The sequence below is a fragment of the Scyliorhinus canicula genome, chromosome 2 (genome assembly GCF_902713615.1).
Source record: "Scyliorhinus canicula chromosome 2, sScyCan1.1, whole genome shotgun sequence".
Classification (NCBI taxonomy): Eukaryota; Metazoa; Chordata; class Chondrichthyes; order Carcharhiniformes; family Scyliorhinidae; genus Scyliorhinus; species Scyliorhinus canicula.
This window is the reverse complement of record NC_052147.1, coordinates 134,239,327-134,257,024: the sequence shown is the minus strand read 5'-3', so window position 1 is coordinate 134,257,024 and position 17,698 is coordinate 134,239,327. Positions and strand designations below refer to the sequence as shown.

The following is a 17,698-nucleotide window of genomic DNA, read 5'->3' as shown; positions in this document are numbered from 1 at the left end:
CCGGCACTTTCAAGAATTGGATGCCATTGAACATTATGGGGGGAGGGGGGGGGGGGGGGGGGTTAGTGGGGCGGGGAGGGTTGAGTATATTGTTTATTGTTTACCATGTATGGGATGACCGTGGATTCTCTTTGGTCTTTCTTGGTTTGTATTTGGATGTAGGGTTGATATTTGGGTTTGTATGTTGAGGGAAATGCTGGTTAGGGGATTGCTATTTTATTTGTTATTGCTGGTTATCTTTTCTTGGTTGTATATTTGATGAAAAAGTGGAAAATGAGGAGAATGAAAATGTTTTTTAAAAAAGGGAGGGAAGCAAAAGACGGGAAATTATAGACAGGTTAACCTGACTTCAATTGTTGGTAAGATTTTAGAGTACATTATTACGGATGAAATTGGCGAGTACTTGGAAAGGCATGGTACAATAGTGCTGAGTCAGCAAGGCTTCACCAAGGGTAGGTCATGCCTGTTATAACCCTTTGAAGAGGTTACAAGAAACTTAGACAAAGGAGAGTCAATCAGTGAACATGATCTATTTAGATTTCCAGAAGGCCTTTGACAATGTGACATACAGGAGGCTGCAATATATATATTAACAATCTGGAAGAAGGAACTGAGGGCATTGTTGCTAAGGTTGTAATGATACAAAGATATGTAGAGAGACAGCTAGTGTTGAGGAAGCGGGGAGGCTGCAGAAGGAGTTGGACAGGCTAAGAGAGTGAGAAAAAGAAGTGGCAGATGGAATAAAATGTGGAAATGTGTGAGGTTATGAACTTTGGTAGGAAGAAGAGGCATAGGCTATTTTCTAACTGGGGAAAGGCTTCGTAAATGTGAAGCACAAAGGGACTTAGGAGTCTTAGTTCAGGATTCTCTTCAGGTTAAGATGCAGGTTCAGTTGGCAGTCAGGAAGGCAAATGCAATGTAATCATTCATTTTGAGTGGGCTAGAATACAAGAGCAGGAATGTACTGCCGAAGCTGTATAAGGCTCTGGTCAGACCCCATTTGGAATATTATGAGCAGTTTTAGCCATTGTATCTAAAAAAGGAAGTGCTGGCCTTGGAGGGGGTTCAAAAGAGGTTTACAAGAATAATCCCGGGATTGAAGAGCTTGTCATATGAGGAACATTGAGGATTCTGGGTCGGTACTCAATGGAGTTTAGAAGGATGAGGGGGGATCTCATTGAAACTTAGAGAATACTGAGAGGCCTAGATAGAGTGGACATGTTTCCACTAGTAGGAAAGATTAGAACCTGAGGGCACAGCCTCAGACTGAAGGGACGATCCTTTAAAACAGACTTGGAGGAATTTCTTCAGCCAGAGGGTGGTGAATCTGTGGAACTCATTGCCGCAGAAGGATGTGGAGGCCAAGTCACTGTATGTCTTTAAGACAGAGATAGATAGGTTCTTAATTAATAAGGAGATTCGTGGTTACGAGGAGAAGGTAGGAGAATGGAAAACAGACTCGATGGGCCAAATGCCTTAATTCTACTCCTATATCTTATGGTCTATGATCTTAATGCAACTCTACCAGCATTTCCTTTGTGCCTGTCCTTCCGAAGTACTGAATATCCCTGGATGATTAGTTCTCATTCCTGGTCATCCTGCAGCCACATCTCTGTAATCCCGAATATATCATATCCGTTTACATCTATTTGCGTGATAATTTAATCTGCTTTATTGCGAGTGCTCTATGCATTAAGGCACAAAGCTTTTGGCTTGTCTTTTTAACATTACTTGTCCTGCTCCTGATATTTTTCACTGTGGCCCTGTATGAATCTGGCCCTTGGTTTCTCCGCCTATCTCTTTTTTTATTCCCCTTTCTGTCTTTTGGTTTTGTCATTGATTCCCCCTCCTCTGACTCCTTACATAGGTTCTTATCCCCCTGCCTTTTTAGTTTAAACCCTCCCCAGCCACTCTAGCAAATACTCCCCCAAGGACATCAGTCCCGGTTCTGCCGAGATGTAACCTGTCCAGTTTGTACTGGTTCCCATCATCCCCAGAACCAGTCCCAATGTCCCAGGAATCTAAAACCCTCCCCCTCTCACCATCTCTTCAGCACGTATTCATTCGATATAACCTGTTTTTCTACTCTGACTAGCATGTGGCACTGATCGTAATCTTGTGATCACTACCTTTGAGGTCTATTTCTCAATTTTCTTCCCAACACTCTACATTCTGCTTTTAAGACCATATCCCTTTTTTTGTTTACCTATGTTGTTTGTACCAATGTGTACCATGACCACTGGCTGTTCATCCTTCCCCTCCAGAATGTGCTGTAACCGCTTCGAGACATTCTTGATCCTAGCACCAGGGAGGCAACATATCATCCTTGTTTGTGGCTGCAGAAACGGCTTACTATTCCCCTTACAATTGAATCCCCTTTAATTGCATTCCCACACTTTTAACTCCTCCCCTCTGCAGCAGAACCAACCATGGTCCAACAAATTTGGCTGTTGCTGCTTTCTCCTGAGAGGTCATTGCCCTCAATAGTATCTCAAGTGGTACATCTGTTTTGCAGGGAATGGGCACAGGAGATTCCTATACTGCCTACCTAGCTCTCTTGCTCTGCCTGGTGGTCACCCATTCCCTGCCTGCCTGTGGAGTCTGAGCCTGCGGTGTGACCATCTCTCCAAATGTGCTAGCCACGACAACTCCGCCTTGCAGATGCTCCACAGTGTCCCCAGCTGCCGCTCCAGTTCCGAATCCCAGGCTTCTAGGAGTTGTATCTGGAGACACTTCCTGCACACATGCTGGCCCCGGCACTGGAAATGTATCCGGCTTACCACATGGAATAAGAGGAGCAAAATTTCAAACCCATGTCAACCTTTTTCTGGTCCACCCACATTTGGGTTTAATAGAGGTGAGACCAGGGACAGCCAGGTGGTGGGCTCGTCAATTTTAAGGAGGCTGACAACCTCTGACTTAAACCTATTTGTAGGCTTAATCTTGGCTATCAGGGTTTCCGATTTAGTTCTTCCGAATGTTAAAATGTGCAATCTTATATAATGTTCCTCCACTCTGCATTCCCACAATGCGGAAGTCAAAATTCACTGCGCCAGTTTAATCTTTCCCAAAACCTCAAATCAATGGAACTTCCTTCCTCTTCCAGGATTTCATCCCCCGACAATCTATATGCTTTTGCAAGGTAATTCAGTGTTATTTAATCATGAATTCTTGATTTATCTCACTCACTAGTTTTATTTTAAAATTGCTTTGTACATCGGGGTTATTCATCTTGGTTTCTTAACCAAGAACAACATTACCTTGTTAGGGACAACATGTCACTTCTTTCCAAAATAATTACATACCCGCTGTTTTTGACATACATGTCTGAAAACATCTGGGGAACCGTGTACTGCAGGAGTCTTTAATGCTTGATGCCAATGACCAGTCGACAGATTGTGCTATGTTGCCACAAGGATTTCAATGTATTAAACCAGCTGAGGAACTGACAATCAGGTAGAAACTGGCAAACTTCACTGAGGAGTCCTTGATGCATTCGCACAGCATTCCTTTGTGTAATAATTTTTACAACTGTTATCCATTTGAAGTAAACAAGTATGATCCAATGTAAATATTGTGCACATGGGAATGTAATGTAATACATCTTTGTACCTGAAATTTGCTGAGAGTGAAATTGCATTAATGGTCAAATAAATTCTCAGCTTCAATGTTCCAACGGTGTCACAAAGAGCAAGGTGGAAACGTGAATATTTTTGACTTTTATTGTTGGTCCCTTCATTTCAACCAACCTAAAGAAGCTCTTTGAATTATTCCCCATCTACCTGATTTTAAACACATGAGGAAAAAATCCACTAGAAGCCATAAGAATTGGCAATGGAAATTTTAAAGGTATTACCCATATAAAACTAGTTCTAAACCAAAATCTGGAATGAATAAAGGTGCTGGCATGAGGAGATGATTTTCAGAAGAAGAAACGGTCGTCAAAAACAGAATAATTTGTCACAAGCTTGTTACTTTGTCCCCACTTTGTCAGTTATAATTGCCAGCAGAAATGGTCATGATATTATGTTTGCTAAAACAAATTATAATCCCCTTGGTCATTCATGGCAGCTGACATAATGCAACTATAGCCAACAATATGTCAATACATAAAATATTCAATTAAACGGTGCCACGTTGGTTAGGGATGGGTGTATTCTATGCATGTGATTGGAAACTTCAAGTATTTCTGATTGACTCACTGGAGGAATGGATACCACCCAGACCCAGTCATCCATGTCTTCCTCCTCTTGCTGCTGTGTTGCAGACCCTGAAAGACACACAAAAAAAACCAGCTGAAAAGACTTGCATCGGAGGCACAAATGCAGAAGTATGAGCTTACTTCTTGTCAAAACAATTACAGTGTAAAAAAACACTCACTATCTCAACCATTAAGAATGCAATGCTATGATGGTTTTACATTCAACTGTCTCTTTTGTTTTGTGAACAGGATTATTTTGGTGATAATGAAAGCTGAAAATGCTGGAAATACTCAGGAGATCAGGTAGCATCTGTGGAGAGAAAGAAAAGCAGTTAGCCTTTCAGATTGACAACCTTTCATCAGCACTGGAAAGGTCATCGGCCTGAAATGCTTTTGCTTCAGATTTCCAGCATATTGTCTTTGTTTTAGTTTGGTTACATTCTTTTCAGTCCAAGAAATAATTGTCTGATGAAATTGTAGCAGTTACTGTTATTGTAGGAAATATAGTCAGAGACAATAAGGGAGAAATTTTCTCTGAACTAACCTGCTTGCAGGTCAGGAACACCACAGTTTCAGCAGCTGATATTTCCATGGCTGTTTAACTCAGCTGCAGTGTTAGCATCGCACTTCTGAGATTCCTGACCGTTCACAGAAGGCGCGATTTAACATTTCTAAGTGTGATTTGGGGCATGTTTGGCAGGATGTTCCTCGACGGCTGCTTGACAAGATCACGGTCTGTATTTAACGGCACCCAGTGCTGAAAAGAGCCCCCATTAACTTCTCGCCATTACTGGCTTTCTTGCCTCAGCGTCTTGCCGCTAACAAGAACATAGAACATACAGTGCAGAAGGAGACCATTCGGCCCATCGAGTCTGCACCGACCCACATTAAGCCCTCACTTCCCCCCTATCCCTGTAACCCAATAACCCCATCTCACCTTTTTGGACACTAAGGCCAATTTAGCATGGCCAATCCACCTAACCTGCACGTCTTTGGACTGTGGGAGGAAACCGGAGCACCCGGAGGAAATCCACGCAGACACGGGGAGAACGTGCAGACTCGTACAGACAGTGACCCAGCGGGGAATCGAACCTGGGATTCTGGTGCTGTGAAGCCACAGTGTTGTCCACTTGTGTTACCGTGCTGCCCACAAGGGGGAGCAGTTTTTAAACGCTCCCTCACCACTCACTCCTAGTCAACACAAAAGGAGGGCAGCGCCAAGACCTGCTCCTTGATTTCAGGATGCCAACCTCACAAGGCTTCTTGACGACATCGATGTGAGATGGGACATCCTGATCACCCGAGCGGTCGGACGACCAGCACCAGAGTCACCAATACGCCTGGGAGGCAGTGGCAGCGGTTGTCAGTGTAAGCAGCATGATCAGGAGAACCGCCTTGCAATGTCGGTAGAAGACCAACGACCTCCACTGAGCTGCAAAGGTAGGTTACCATATTTATCCCAGCATCAGTTATGCCTACCACCCCTCAAAGTACCAAAACCCCCTTCCTCCAATCAACTGGCTGACACCTTGCATCCCCACATCCAATCTTCATGCTTGCTCCTCAGAATCCACTGGCATCCAGCAGCACAAACCCTTCATGTCCAGATGGGGTGCCCACACATGCCACCTGTTATAGACCCTCCGACCCAGCAATATGAAGCTCCCAATGCCCTCTTTTTGGCCCCACAGGAAAGGATAACCCATAGTAAGCAGGAAAGGGCCTAGACGGGGTGGACGGAGTATCAGCAATTAGAGTCCTCACTGTCTTCGAGGAACGGGCCCTGGAAATTGCGGGATTGACCGAGGAGAGAGCAGTCTCCGACAGCAAGGTTGGCCTCTGCTGCAGAGGTGAGAATCCACTGCCCCTTCACCCAGATGACCTGTCTCAAGTGAGTTCATATCAGACAAAATGACCCTCTCATTGACCACATGTTCATTGTCGAACAAGGTCTCCATCTGATGGGGCCAGACCATCTGGAGTCGTTCTCCCTATCCCGCCACTTAAGAGACCACCTCGGAGGAGTGCTCTGAGGAGACCACCATTTGGTCACAGGTCTCACCCCCACCTTCCACCAGCATGGAGATAGACACCTCAGTGGAACACATGAGTGAACAGGCTTCTGGGGTGCAATCAAGTGAGAACCACACAGTTGCTGATGCCCATCAGTTGGAGGCAGGAACATTAGGGCCTGGTTTAACACTGGGCTAAATCACTGGCTTTGAAAGCAGACCAAGGCAAGCCAGCAGCACGGTTCAATTCCCGTACCAGCCTCCCCGAACAGGCGCCGAAATGTGGTGACTAGGGACTTTTCACAGTAACTTTATTGAAGCCTACTTGTGACAATAAGCGATTTTAATTTCATTTCATTTCCAAGGGAGTCAGTAATCGAAGGTTTGTGGATCTTAGAACTCAACTGGGTCCCAGTCAGAAGCCAAGCCTCTGGACAAGGTTTGGTTTTCCCCGAGCTGATGCAGAGGATAGGACACAGCTATGACATTAAGAAGAGGATGTCAGCAAAATTCCAGTGATTGCATAGCTAATTGGAGGAGTCCCCAAGGCTACGTGTACAGGAGATAATGGCAACAATGTGTGGTATCGAGGCCAACACTGCAAGGACGGCGACCTCAGCGGAAAGCCTGCAGCACAACATCCAAGTCTTCAGTGGTGGTGCCAATGCATGGCTCAGTCTGAGACGGCAATCGCTGAGGAATGTGTCCCAGACATAGGTGGGCATTGCCGAGACACTGCCAAGCATGGCCCAGTCACTGAGGAACATCACTGAGGGCATCAACACCATGGGAGCCGCCAGACTCCAGAAGACTGAGAGGCCTCTGGAGCTCACTCCAGCTGCCTCTCTGTCCCATGGAGACCCCCAGGGCCTCCATCAGGGAGGAGGAAGCACTAGAGGCCAACGCACAAAGAGGTACAAAGATCTGTTCATATTTCGAATTAACAGATACAAGGGAGATCAGTGCTGACCCATCGTGACGGACTTAGCTGTCGGCCAATGGACTGTTTCAAATTGCCGGGCTTTATCATTGGCGGAAGCCGATTTGTCGGGGTTTTCTCTGCAATGTTCATTCCTCTGTGTGACTGTTGTCATGATATGCGGACGTGCACATAATGAGATACAGACAGGCAGCTAATGAATACAGAGAACAGGACATAACCGATCAGCAGGCAGAACACTTGGGGGTGGTTTCCCACTATAAAAGGCACGAGGCACTCACACTCCACCTCTTTCCACTGGGGACATCTACAGAGTGAGTCAGGGTGTATATATCATATAACTCCTACAGCACGTGGCTAAGAGCAAGTCTGGTTCAGTCAGACAGATTAATCACACTTAGGTTAACAGAGTCGAACTCACAGAGGATTGAGCTAACTGTGTGACAGGTTCAATAAATCAAATTGAACTAACTTCGAGGTGTGGAGTATCTCTCAGGTAAAGCTGCATCCAGCTGCAGACCGTGTTATCTTACTGTGCTTAACACGACACTGTGTTCCTCTTTTATTTTCATTTTGATTTCAGAAGCTGGAGGGTGACAGCTCTAATCTCTCTCTCTCATCAAATAGATTTTTTCTGAAGATCCAAAGTAAAGATCTTTCTCTCTCCACAGCCAGACTGAACTAGTGTGTGAGGGTCAGAGAACTGGCGGGGGGTGGAGGGTGGAGGAAGGGAGGAAATGGGTGGGAAATAGGTGGGAAGAAGTGATGGGGGAGTAGAGGAATTGGGATGGGGAGACTGGGTGGGAAGAGGAATGCGGGGGGGGGGGGGGGGCGGAGAGATTGGGGAAGGTGGGATTGGTTGGGAGCGGGTCAGCTGAAAAATAAAGCCTCGTCTTATGAGAATCGGGTGAGGGCCCCCCTGGTCCTCCGGGCATGTTGGACACTTGTGCCTCCCTTCCTCCAACCTCTGGCTCCATCTTTTATCCCTCCTGGTCCACCTTCGCCTCAAATGAAGCCGCATGTCCCTCCTCATCCAGCATGTCATCATTCTGCTGTGCCAGGTTGTGGGGTATACTGCAGGCAGTCACAAAGCAGGAGACCCTCTGGAGTGTGCGCTGCAGAGCACCATCAGAATGGTCCAGGCATCAGAACTGCATTCTGAGCAATCCAATGCCCCGCTCAATGACAGCGTGGGTGGCAGCATAGGCCTTATTATATCGGGTCGCCACCTCGGTCTCCGGCCTCTGCACTGGTATCCTCTGCCAGGACCTCAGTGGGTAGCACCTATCCCCGGAGAGCCAACCCGTCATCTTGGGGTGGACCTCGAAGACATCGGGGCTCTCCAAGTGTCCCAAGATGTAGCTGTCATACACATTCCCGAGGAAGTGAGCACATACATGCATGATCCGGAGGTGGTGGCCGCACACAAGTTGAACATTCAGGGAGTGGAACCATTCCTGTTAATGAAGGGCACTCCCTGATGCCCCGGTGTGCACAAGGCAACATGTGTGCCATCAATTACACATTGAACCTGGGGCATCCCGGCGATGGCGGAGAATCCTGCAGCTCGGGCACCTTGTTGAACCTGGTCCAACTCAAAGTTGCCAGACAGGGCATCCATGACCTCATGGATGCACTTGTGCACTGTAACTTTGGAAACGCCACACAAGTCCCTGCTAGAGCCCTGGAATGAACCAGTTGCAGAGAAGTTCAGGGCTGCGATGACCTTCAAGGCCACTGAGAGCAGCTGTGCTCTTTCTCCACCGGCTGCCAAGTCTGCGAGGTTATGGCACAGTGCCACACTGCCTATTGTTTGAGATGGAGACTCCTGTGGCAAATGCCGTCCGTCATCTCCTCAAAAGACCAACAATGCCTGTACATTGGACCATCGCTGGAGTCCCCCTCCTGGTTGGTCCTTGGTCTGATGGGCAACCAGGTCTTCAGGGTGTGCGGCTACCCACTGCACATGCCGCCTCCAGCCTATGTCGTTGCTGCTGCCTTCTCCAGCCTTCTCTGCTGCAGGACCAACTGCACCAGCCATATTGTTATATATCTGTAAGGTATTGGAGAAGAGAAACTGACAATCAGTTCGGGCTTCCACCCAGGACCCTCAAATCCCCTAAGTTCCCCCATCCTTAGATGCCCCACCTTCTCTCAGAGTGCCATTCATCAAGCCGGTTGTGTTCCCGGCCATAGCAGGAGTCCCTGGACCCCAGGTCCCTGTTGGGAACATTAGGGAGACTGTGCTCAAGTGTCCACTCTTCCGTAGCAAGGATATTCTCGGTGCTGAAGCCCAGGTCTTGAGTGTTTGATTGTTGGCTGATGCCTCTATGGCGCTGATGTTTCTAGAGTTCAGGCAAAGTGTTCAAGCTTCAAATTTTGATTGAAATGCGATGAAGTAATCATCATCTGGGTCATGGCACATGGACCCATGAGAAGTCAGTTGAGGTGGGGTGGCCATCCTGCTGAGTAAAAGGACAGGGTTTGTAGGGGCCAAGGAAGTGCGGGACCTGGGTGGGATGTATGTGACAGTGAGCGGAATGTTGGAGGGAACGCCGGTGGTGCTAGTGAACGTTTATGCTGCGGATTGGGATGACGTGGGATTTGCGATGAGGTTGCTGCAAATGATTCCGGACCAAGACACGCATCAGTTGATTATGAGGGGTGAGTTTAACTGTATACTGGGACCGAAGGTGGATAGGTTGTGCCCTAAGTCAATGGAAAGGATGAGGATGGCAAAGGAGTTAGGAGCATTTATGGAAAGGATGGGAATGGTGGATCCATGGAGGTTTAGGAACCCGGAGGAGAGGGAGTACTGCTCCTGCTAACCTGTGTACAAGGTATACTCTAGAATTGACATTTTTGTAGTGAGCCAAACAGTGCTGGTGGGGGTGGTGGGGGCGGAGTACTTGGAATCGTGATCTCAGACCATGCACCACACTGGCTAGAGGTTAGACTTTGCTCAAGGCAGGAGCAGAGGCCAGGATGGAGGTTGGATTCGGGGCTTTTAGAGGACAAGGGGTTCTGTGAGAAGGTGTGGTCGATGATCAGAGACTATGTGGAGTTGAATCAAACTGGGGAGGTATCGGCAGTCACATTTTGAGAGGCATTGAAGGCCTCTTTGGGGGGAGGTTATCTCGTTCAAGGTGCACAGGGACAGGAGGAGGATGGACGGTTGTTGAACAAGATTGTCGAGGTGGACAGGATGTATTCGAGTGCTCCCACCAAGGAGGGGTTGACAGAGAAAAAGAGGTTCCAGGGGAAGTTTGACAGGTTGGCGACAAGGAAGGCAGTGGGGCAGCTACGGAGGATACGGAGAGTAGGCGAGCCGTATGCTAGCCCATCAGCTATGGACTTAGGCCGTGGCTAGGGAAATTCTGAGGGTGCGGATAGGGAAAGGGGAGATAGTGTCAGAGGCGGGAAGATGAACGAGGCCTTTAGGGAGTGTTTTGAGAAGTTATATAGGGCTGAGCCGGGTGGTGAGGAAGGGCAGATGGGGCAGCTTTTGGATGAGCTGGAATTCCCAAGGCTGGATGAGGAGAGGAGGCAAGCGCTGAAGGAACCGTGAGGGCTGGGAGAGGTGATGGTTAGTATAAAAGGGATGAAGTCGGGGAAGGCTGCCGGGGCCACACGGCAGAGTTCTATAAGGAGTTTGCAATGGAGCTGGCACCACACTTGCTGGGGATGTTTAGTGAGGCGCTTGAGAAGGCAGAGCTGGTGGAGACACTGACCCAGGCATTGATCACTCTAATCCCAAAGAAGGGGAAGGACCTGTTGGAATGTGGGTCATATAGGCCCATTTCACTGCTAAACACGGATGTGAAAGTGTTGGCCAAGTTAGTGGCAGGGAGGATATGTTCCGGGAGTGGTCGCAGAGGACCAAATGGGTATATGAGCAGGCAACTTTCCAGTAACATCAGATGGCTATTAAATGTCAGCATAGAATTCATAGAATTTACAGTGCAGAAGGAGGCCATTCGGCCCATTGAGTCTACACCGTCTCCTGGAAAGAGCACCCTACCCAAGGTTAACACCTCCACCCTATCCCCATAACCCAGTAACCCCACCCAACACTAAGGGCAATTTTGGACACTAAGGGCAATTTATCATGTCCAATCCACCTACCTTGCACATCTTTGGACTGTGGGAGGAAACCGGAGCACACGGAGGAAACCCACGCACACACGGGGAGGATGTGCAGACTCCGCACAGACAGTGACCCAAGCCGGAATCGAACCTGGGATCCTAGAGCTGTGAAGCGATTGTGCTATCCACAATGCTACCGTGCTGCCCTGACCCCATCGAAGGGGCGGGTACCGGAGGGGGTGGTATCTATGGATGCTTTCGACTAGGTGGAGTAGCCGTACCCGTTTGAGATTCTGAAAAGTTAGGGTATGGCCCGAAGTTTGTGGCATGGGTGTGTCTGTAGTATGTGGCCCCGGTGGCGAGTGTACGGGCAAATTAGATGAGTTCACAGCATTTTGGGTTGCACAGGGAAATGAGGAAGGGGTGTCTGCTTTCGCCATTGTTATTTGCGTTGGCAATAGAGCCCTTGACTATAACCCTTCGGGGGTCAGCAGAGTGGCAGGGGATTGTGAGGGGGTATCGCTGTACTCAGACGACCTGCTGCTGTTAGTGTCGGACCCATCGAAGAGTATGGGGAAAGTTATGGACATGTTAGAGATGTTCGGGGCTTTCTCGGGGTATAAGTAACAATAATTATTCAAATCTTTATTGTCACAAGTAGGCTTACATTAACATTGCAATGAAGTTACTGTGAAAAGCCTCGAGTTGCCACATTCCGGTGCCTGTTCGGGGACACAAGGGAGAATTCAGAATGTCCAATTCACCTAACAAGCTTGGCTTTCGGGACTTGTGGGAGGAAACCGGAGCCGCAAATACGGAGAAGGTGAGGTGGTGGTGGGAAGGAGAGGGGTTGGAGTGGGTTAAGATGGAGCAAGAGCCCTGTAGAGAGACCAACCTGAGGGCCATGGTGATGGTGCCGCTTCCGCTGGCACCAGGGAGGTACACGGTGAGCCGAGTGGTGCAGTCCATGATTAGGGTGTGGAACCAGCTAATGAGACACTTTGGGATAGAGGGAATGTCGGTGCTGACACCGTTGTGTGGGACCCATGGGTTTAAGCAGTCATGTATAGGAAGTGGAGGGAGGTGGGTCTGGTGAGGGCAAGGGATCCATATCTGGAATAGAGGTTTGTAGGTCTGGAAGGGCTGAGGGAGAGGAAGTGAGGGGCTTTGTGAGGAAGGAATGGAGAGGGTTTCCCAAGCTGCTGGAGTATAGCCTGTTGGAGCGGTTGCTGCTGCCAGACGGGAAAGGGGAGGGTAAGAACGGGGATATATACAGGTGGTTGGGGGAGCAGGGGGGAGCGCAGGTGATGAGGATTAAGGAAAAATGGGAGGAGGAGATGGGAGTGTGGAGTGAGGCGATGTGTAGGGTAAATTCGACCTCCTTGTGTGTGTAGATAAGTTTGATTCAGTTTAAGATTGTGCAGAGGGTGCATATGCCTCGGGCGAGGATGAGTGGGTTCTTCCAGAAGGTGGCAGATGAGTCTGAGAAATGTGGGCGAGGACCAGCAAATCACACGCGTATGTTCTGAGGCTGTGAGAGGTTGGAGAGATACTGAGCAGGAGTGTTCAGGACGCTATCGAAGATTTTGGGGTAAAGGCAGGGCCAGGCCCAATGGTGGCGATTTTTGTGGTATACGAAATGGTGAAGCTGATGTTGTGGCCTTCGCCTCTCTTGTTGCCTGGTGAAGGATTCTATTGGAATGGCAGTTAACAAGGCCACCGGGGATGGTGGCCTGGCTGGGGGACCTGTATAATTTCCTCTAGCTGGAAAAGATCAAGTTTCAATTGAGGGTATCACCGGAAGGATGTGATATTGTGTGGGGACTGTTCATGACAATGTCTGAGGAATTGTTTAACATGATGGGGGCTGGGGTGACTGGAGGGGGAGGGGATGAGAAAGGGAAAAACTTGCACAAAATGGGTTCTATGGGGTCTGGGTAATTTTTTTTGGTTTATGTCGTACTTTTGAATATGTTTGGAATAAAATACATTTTTAAAAATTCTGCACTGGGCACAGCACGGTGGTTAACTCGTGCCCAGAGTGTTGGCATGATGACAACCTGCACCTGCCAATGGAAGGATCCCTATTTGAAGAGACCCCAGCACAGTTCAGAATAGCTGCATACAACATTGTTTCTGAAGGCTGCAGGAAGCAGCTTTGAAGGAAGCCACGAGAAGATTGCTCTTCCCCAGCTCTCTGACTCATCCTTGAAAGTGATGCTGTTTGCAGTGAGAGCTGCAGTGAGAGCTTGAAGTGACGTGTCATTTCCTATCAACAGCTAGAAGCGGGCGACAGCCCAAACTAAACAAGAGTGACGAGAAGTCTCCGAGGCAGCAAAAGGAACATGGATACAGTGGCACACAGTGCCATACCTTTTACAGGTGCCAACCTTCACTCTGACGTCCTCAACATTCTGCTGAACAGCCCTCCTCAGAATAACAAACCGTGCAGCCCCACTCATTTCTCACTCATACAAGAGACATAGATACATAGATACATAGAAGATAGGAGCAGGAGAAGGCCTTTTGGCCCTCCAAGCCTGCTCCGCCATTTATCACGATCATGGCTGATCACCCAGTGTAAAGGATGTTGAGAGTAGTGAGGTCAGGGATAGGGTTGAAAGTTCGAAAGAGGGCACTGGCAAGCAAGACGCTGGTTTGAAGTGTGTCTACTTCAACGCCAGGAGCATCCGGAATAAGGTGGGTGAGCTTGCAGCATGGGTTGGTACCTGGGATCTCGATGTTGTGGCGACTTCGGAGACATGGATAGAGCAGGGACAGGAATGGTTGTTGCAGGTTCCAGGATTTAGATGTTTCTGTAAGAACAGAGAAGATGGTAAAAAAAGGGGGGGGGGGGGGGTGAGGCATTGTTAATCAAGGAAAGTATTACGGCGGTAGAAAGGACGTTTGAGGACTTGTCTACTGAGGTAGTATGGGCCGAGGTTAGGAACAGGAGAGGAGAGGTCACCCTGTTGGGAGTTGTCTATAGACCTCCGAATAGTTCCAGTGATGTAGAGGAAAGGATTGCAAAGATGATTCTCGACAGGAGTGAGAGTAACAGGGGAGTTGTTATGGGGGACTTTAACTTTCCAAATATTGACTGGAAATACTATAGTTCGAGTACTATAGATGGGTCAGTTTTTGTGCAGTGTGTAGTGTGCAGTTTTTCTGACACAGTATGTAGACAGGCCAACAAGGGGCGAGGCCACATTGGATTTGGTACTGGATAATGAACCCGGCCAGGTGTTAGATTTAGATGTAGGTGAGCACTTTGGTGATAGTGATCACAATTCAGTTATGTTTACTTTAGCAATGGGCAGGGATAGGTATATACCGCAAGGCAATAATTATAGCTGGGGAAAGGCAATTATGATGCTATTCGGCAAGATTTAGGATGTATAGGATGGGGAAGGAAACTGCAGGGGATGGGTACAATCGAAATGTGGAACTTTTTCAAGGAACAGCTACTGCGTGTCCTTGATAAGTATGTACCTGTCAGGCAGGGAGGAAGTTGTCGAGCAAGGGAACCGTGGTTTACTAAGGAAGTTGAAGCACTTGTCAAGAGGAAGAAGAAGGCTTATGTTAGGATGAGACATGAAGGCTCAGTTAGGGCACTTGAGAGTTACAAGTTAGCCAGGAAGGACCTAAAGGGAGTGTTAAGAAGAGCGAGGAGAGGACACGGAAAGTCGTTGGCGGATAGGATCAAGGAAAACCCTAAGGCTTTCTATAGGTATATCAGGAACAAAAGAATGACTAGAGTAAGATTAGGGCCAATCAAGGATAGTAGTGGAAAGTTGTGTGTGGAATCAGAGGAGATAGGGGAAGCATTAAATGGATATTTTTCATCAGTGTTTACACTGGAGAAAGACAATGTTGTCGAGGAGAATACTCAGGTTCAGTCGACCAGGCTAGATGGAATTGAGGTTCACAAGGAGGAGGTGTTAGCAATTTTGGAAAATGTAAAAATAGATAAGTCCCCTGGGCCAGATGGGATTTATCCTAGGATTCTCTGGGAAGCCAGGGAGGAGATTGCAGAGCCTTTGTCTTTGATCTTTATGTCGTCTTTGTCGACAGGAATAGTGCCAGAAGACTGGAGGATAGCAAATGTTGTCCCCTTGTTCAAGAAGGGGAGTAGAGACAACCCTGGTAATTATAGACCTGTGAGCCTTACTTCGGTTGTGGGTAAAATGTTGGAAAAGGTTATAAGAGATAGGGTTTATAATCATCTTGAAAAGAACAAGTTGATTAGCGATAGTCAACACGGTTTTGTGAAGGGTAGGTCATGCCTCACAAACCTTATTGAGTTTTTTGAGAAGGTGACCAAACAGGTGGATGAGGGTAAAGCTGTTGATGTGGTGTATATGGATTTCAGTAAGGCGTTTGATAAGGTTCCACACGGTAGGCTATTGCAGAAAATAAGGAAGTATGGGATTGAAGGTGATTTAGCGATTTGGATCAGTAATTGGCTAGCTGAAAGAAGACAGAGGGTGGTGGTTGATGGCAAATGTTCATCCTGGAGTTCAGTTACCAGTGGTGTACCGCAAGGATCTGTTTTGGGGCCACTGCTGTTTGTCATTTTTATAAATGACCTGGAAGAGGGTGTAGAAGGATGGGTTAGTAAATTTGCAGATGACACGAAGGTCGGTGGAGTTGTGGATAGTGCTGAAGGATGTTATAGGATACAGAGGGACATAGATACGCTGCAGAGCTGGGCTGAGAGGTGGAAGATGGAGTTTAATGCGGAAAAGTGTGAGGTGGTTCACTTTGGAAGGAGTAACAGGAATGCAGAGTACTGGGCTAATGGCAAGATTCTTGGCAGTGTAGATGAACAGAGAGATCTCGGCATCCAGGTACATAAATCCCTGAAAGTTTCCACCCAGGTTAATAGGGCTGTGAAGAAGGCATATGGTGTGCTAGCCTTTATCAGTAGGGGGATTGAGTTTTGGAGCCACAAGGTCATGCTGTACATAACTCTGGTGCGGCCGCTCCTGGAGTACTACGTGCAGTTCTGGTCACCACATTATAGGAAGGATGTGGAAGCTTTGGAAAGGGTTCAGAGGAGATTTACTAGGATGTTGCCTGGTATGGAGGGAAGGCCTTACGAGGAAAGGCTCAGGGACTTGAGGTTGTTTTCGTTAGAGAGTAGAAGGCTGAGAGGTGACTTAATAGAGACATATAAGATAGTCAGAGGGTTAGATAGGGTGGACAGTGAGAGTCTCTTTCCTCGGGTGGTGATGACCAACATGAGGGGACATAGCTTTAAATTGAGGAGTGGTAGATATAGGACAGATGTCAGAGGCAGTTTCTTTACTCAGAGAGTAGTAGGGGTGTGGAACGCCCTGCCTGCAACAGTAGTAGACTCGCCAACTTTAAGGGCATTTAAGTGGTCACTGGATAGACATATGGATGAAAATGGAATAGTGTAGGTCAGATAGGCTTCAGATGGTTTCACAGGTCGGCGCAAAATCGAGGGCCGAAGGGCCCTTACTGCGCTGTAATTTTCTATGTTCTATGTTCTAATAGCCTAATCCTGTTTTCTCCCCATAGCCTTTGATCCCATTCTCCCCAAGTGCTATATCTAGCCACCTCTTGAATATATTCAATGTGTTAGCATCAACTACTTCCTGTGGTAATGACTTACACAGGCTCATCATTCTTTGGTGAAGAAATGACTCATATCTGTCCGAAATGGTTTACCCTGAATCCTCAGGCTGTGACCCCTGGTTCTGGACGCACCCATCATTGGTGACATCTTCCCTGCATCTACCCTGTCTAGTCCTGTTAAAATTTTATAAGTCTCTATGAGATCCCCCCCTCATTCTTCTGAACTCCAGCGAGAACAATCCCAACCTTGTCAATCTCTCCTCATATGACAGTTCCGCCATCCCTGGAATCAGTCTGGTAAACCTTCGCTGCACTCCCTCGAGAGCAAGAACATCCTTCCTCAGAGAAGGAGACCAAAACTGCACACAATACTCCAGGTGTGGCCTTACCAAGGCCCTGTATAATTGCAGCAACACATCCCTGTTTCTATACCTCTCGTAATGAAGACCAACTTATCGCCTGCTGCACCTGCATGCTTACCTTCAGCAACTGGTGCACAAGGACACCCAGGTCCCCCTGCACACTCCCCTCTCCCAATTTACAACCATTCAGGTAGTAATCCACCTTCTTGTGTTTCCTTCCAAAGTGAATAACCTCACACTTATCCAAATTATGCTGCATCTGCCATTGATTTGCTCATTTGCCCAACCTGTCCAGATCATGCTGTAGGATCCCTGCATCCTCGCCACAATTCATCCTCCCACCTAACTTGGTATCATCTGCAAACCTTGAGATGTTACATTTTGTTCCCTCATCCAAATCATTAATATATATTGTGAATAACTGGGGTCCCAGCACCGATCCCTGAGGTACCCCGCTAGTTACTGCCTGCCAATTTGAAAAGGGCCCATTAAT

General features: G+C 47.7%; 1 protein-coding gene across 2 annotated transcripts in view; it reads right to left on the bottom strand.

The window, feature by feature from the left end:
* The window catches only part of LOC119958485, a 705,387-nt gene that overhangs the window by 154,344 nt on the left and 533,345 nt on the right, over positions 1 to 17,698 (bottom strand). For both annotated transcript variants that reach the window (XM_038787045.1, XM_038787049.1), the window contains one exon: positions 4,203 to 4,270. In XM_038787045.1, coding sequence (XP_038642973.1) covers positions 4,203 to 4,270 — 68 coding nt within the window. The remainder of the gene's footprint in view (positions 1 to 4,202; positions 4,271 to 17,698) is intronic.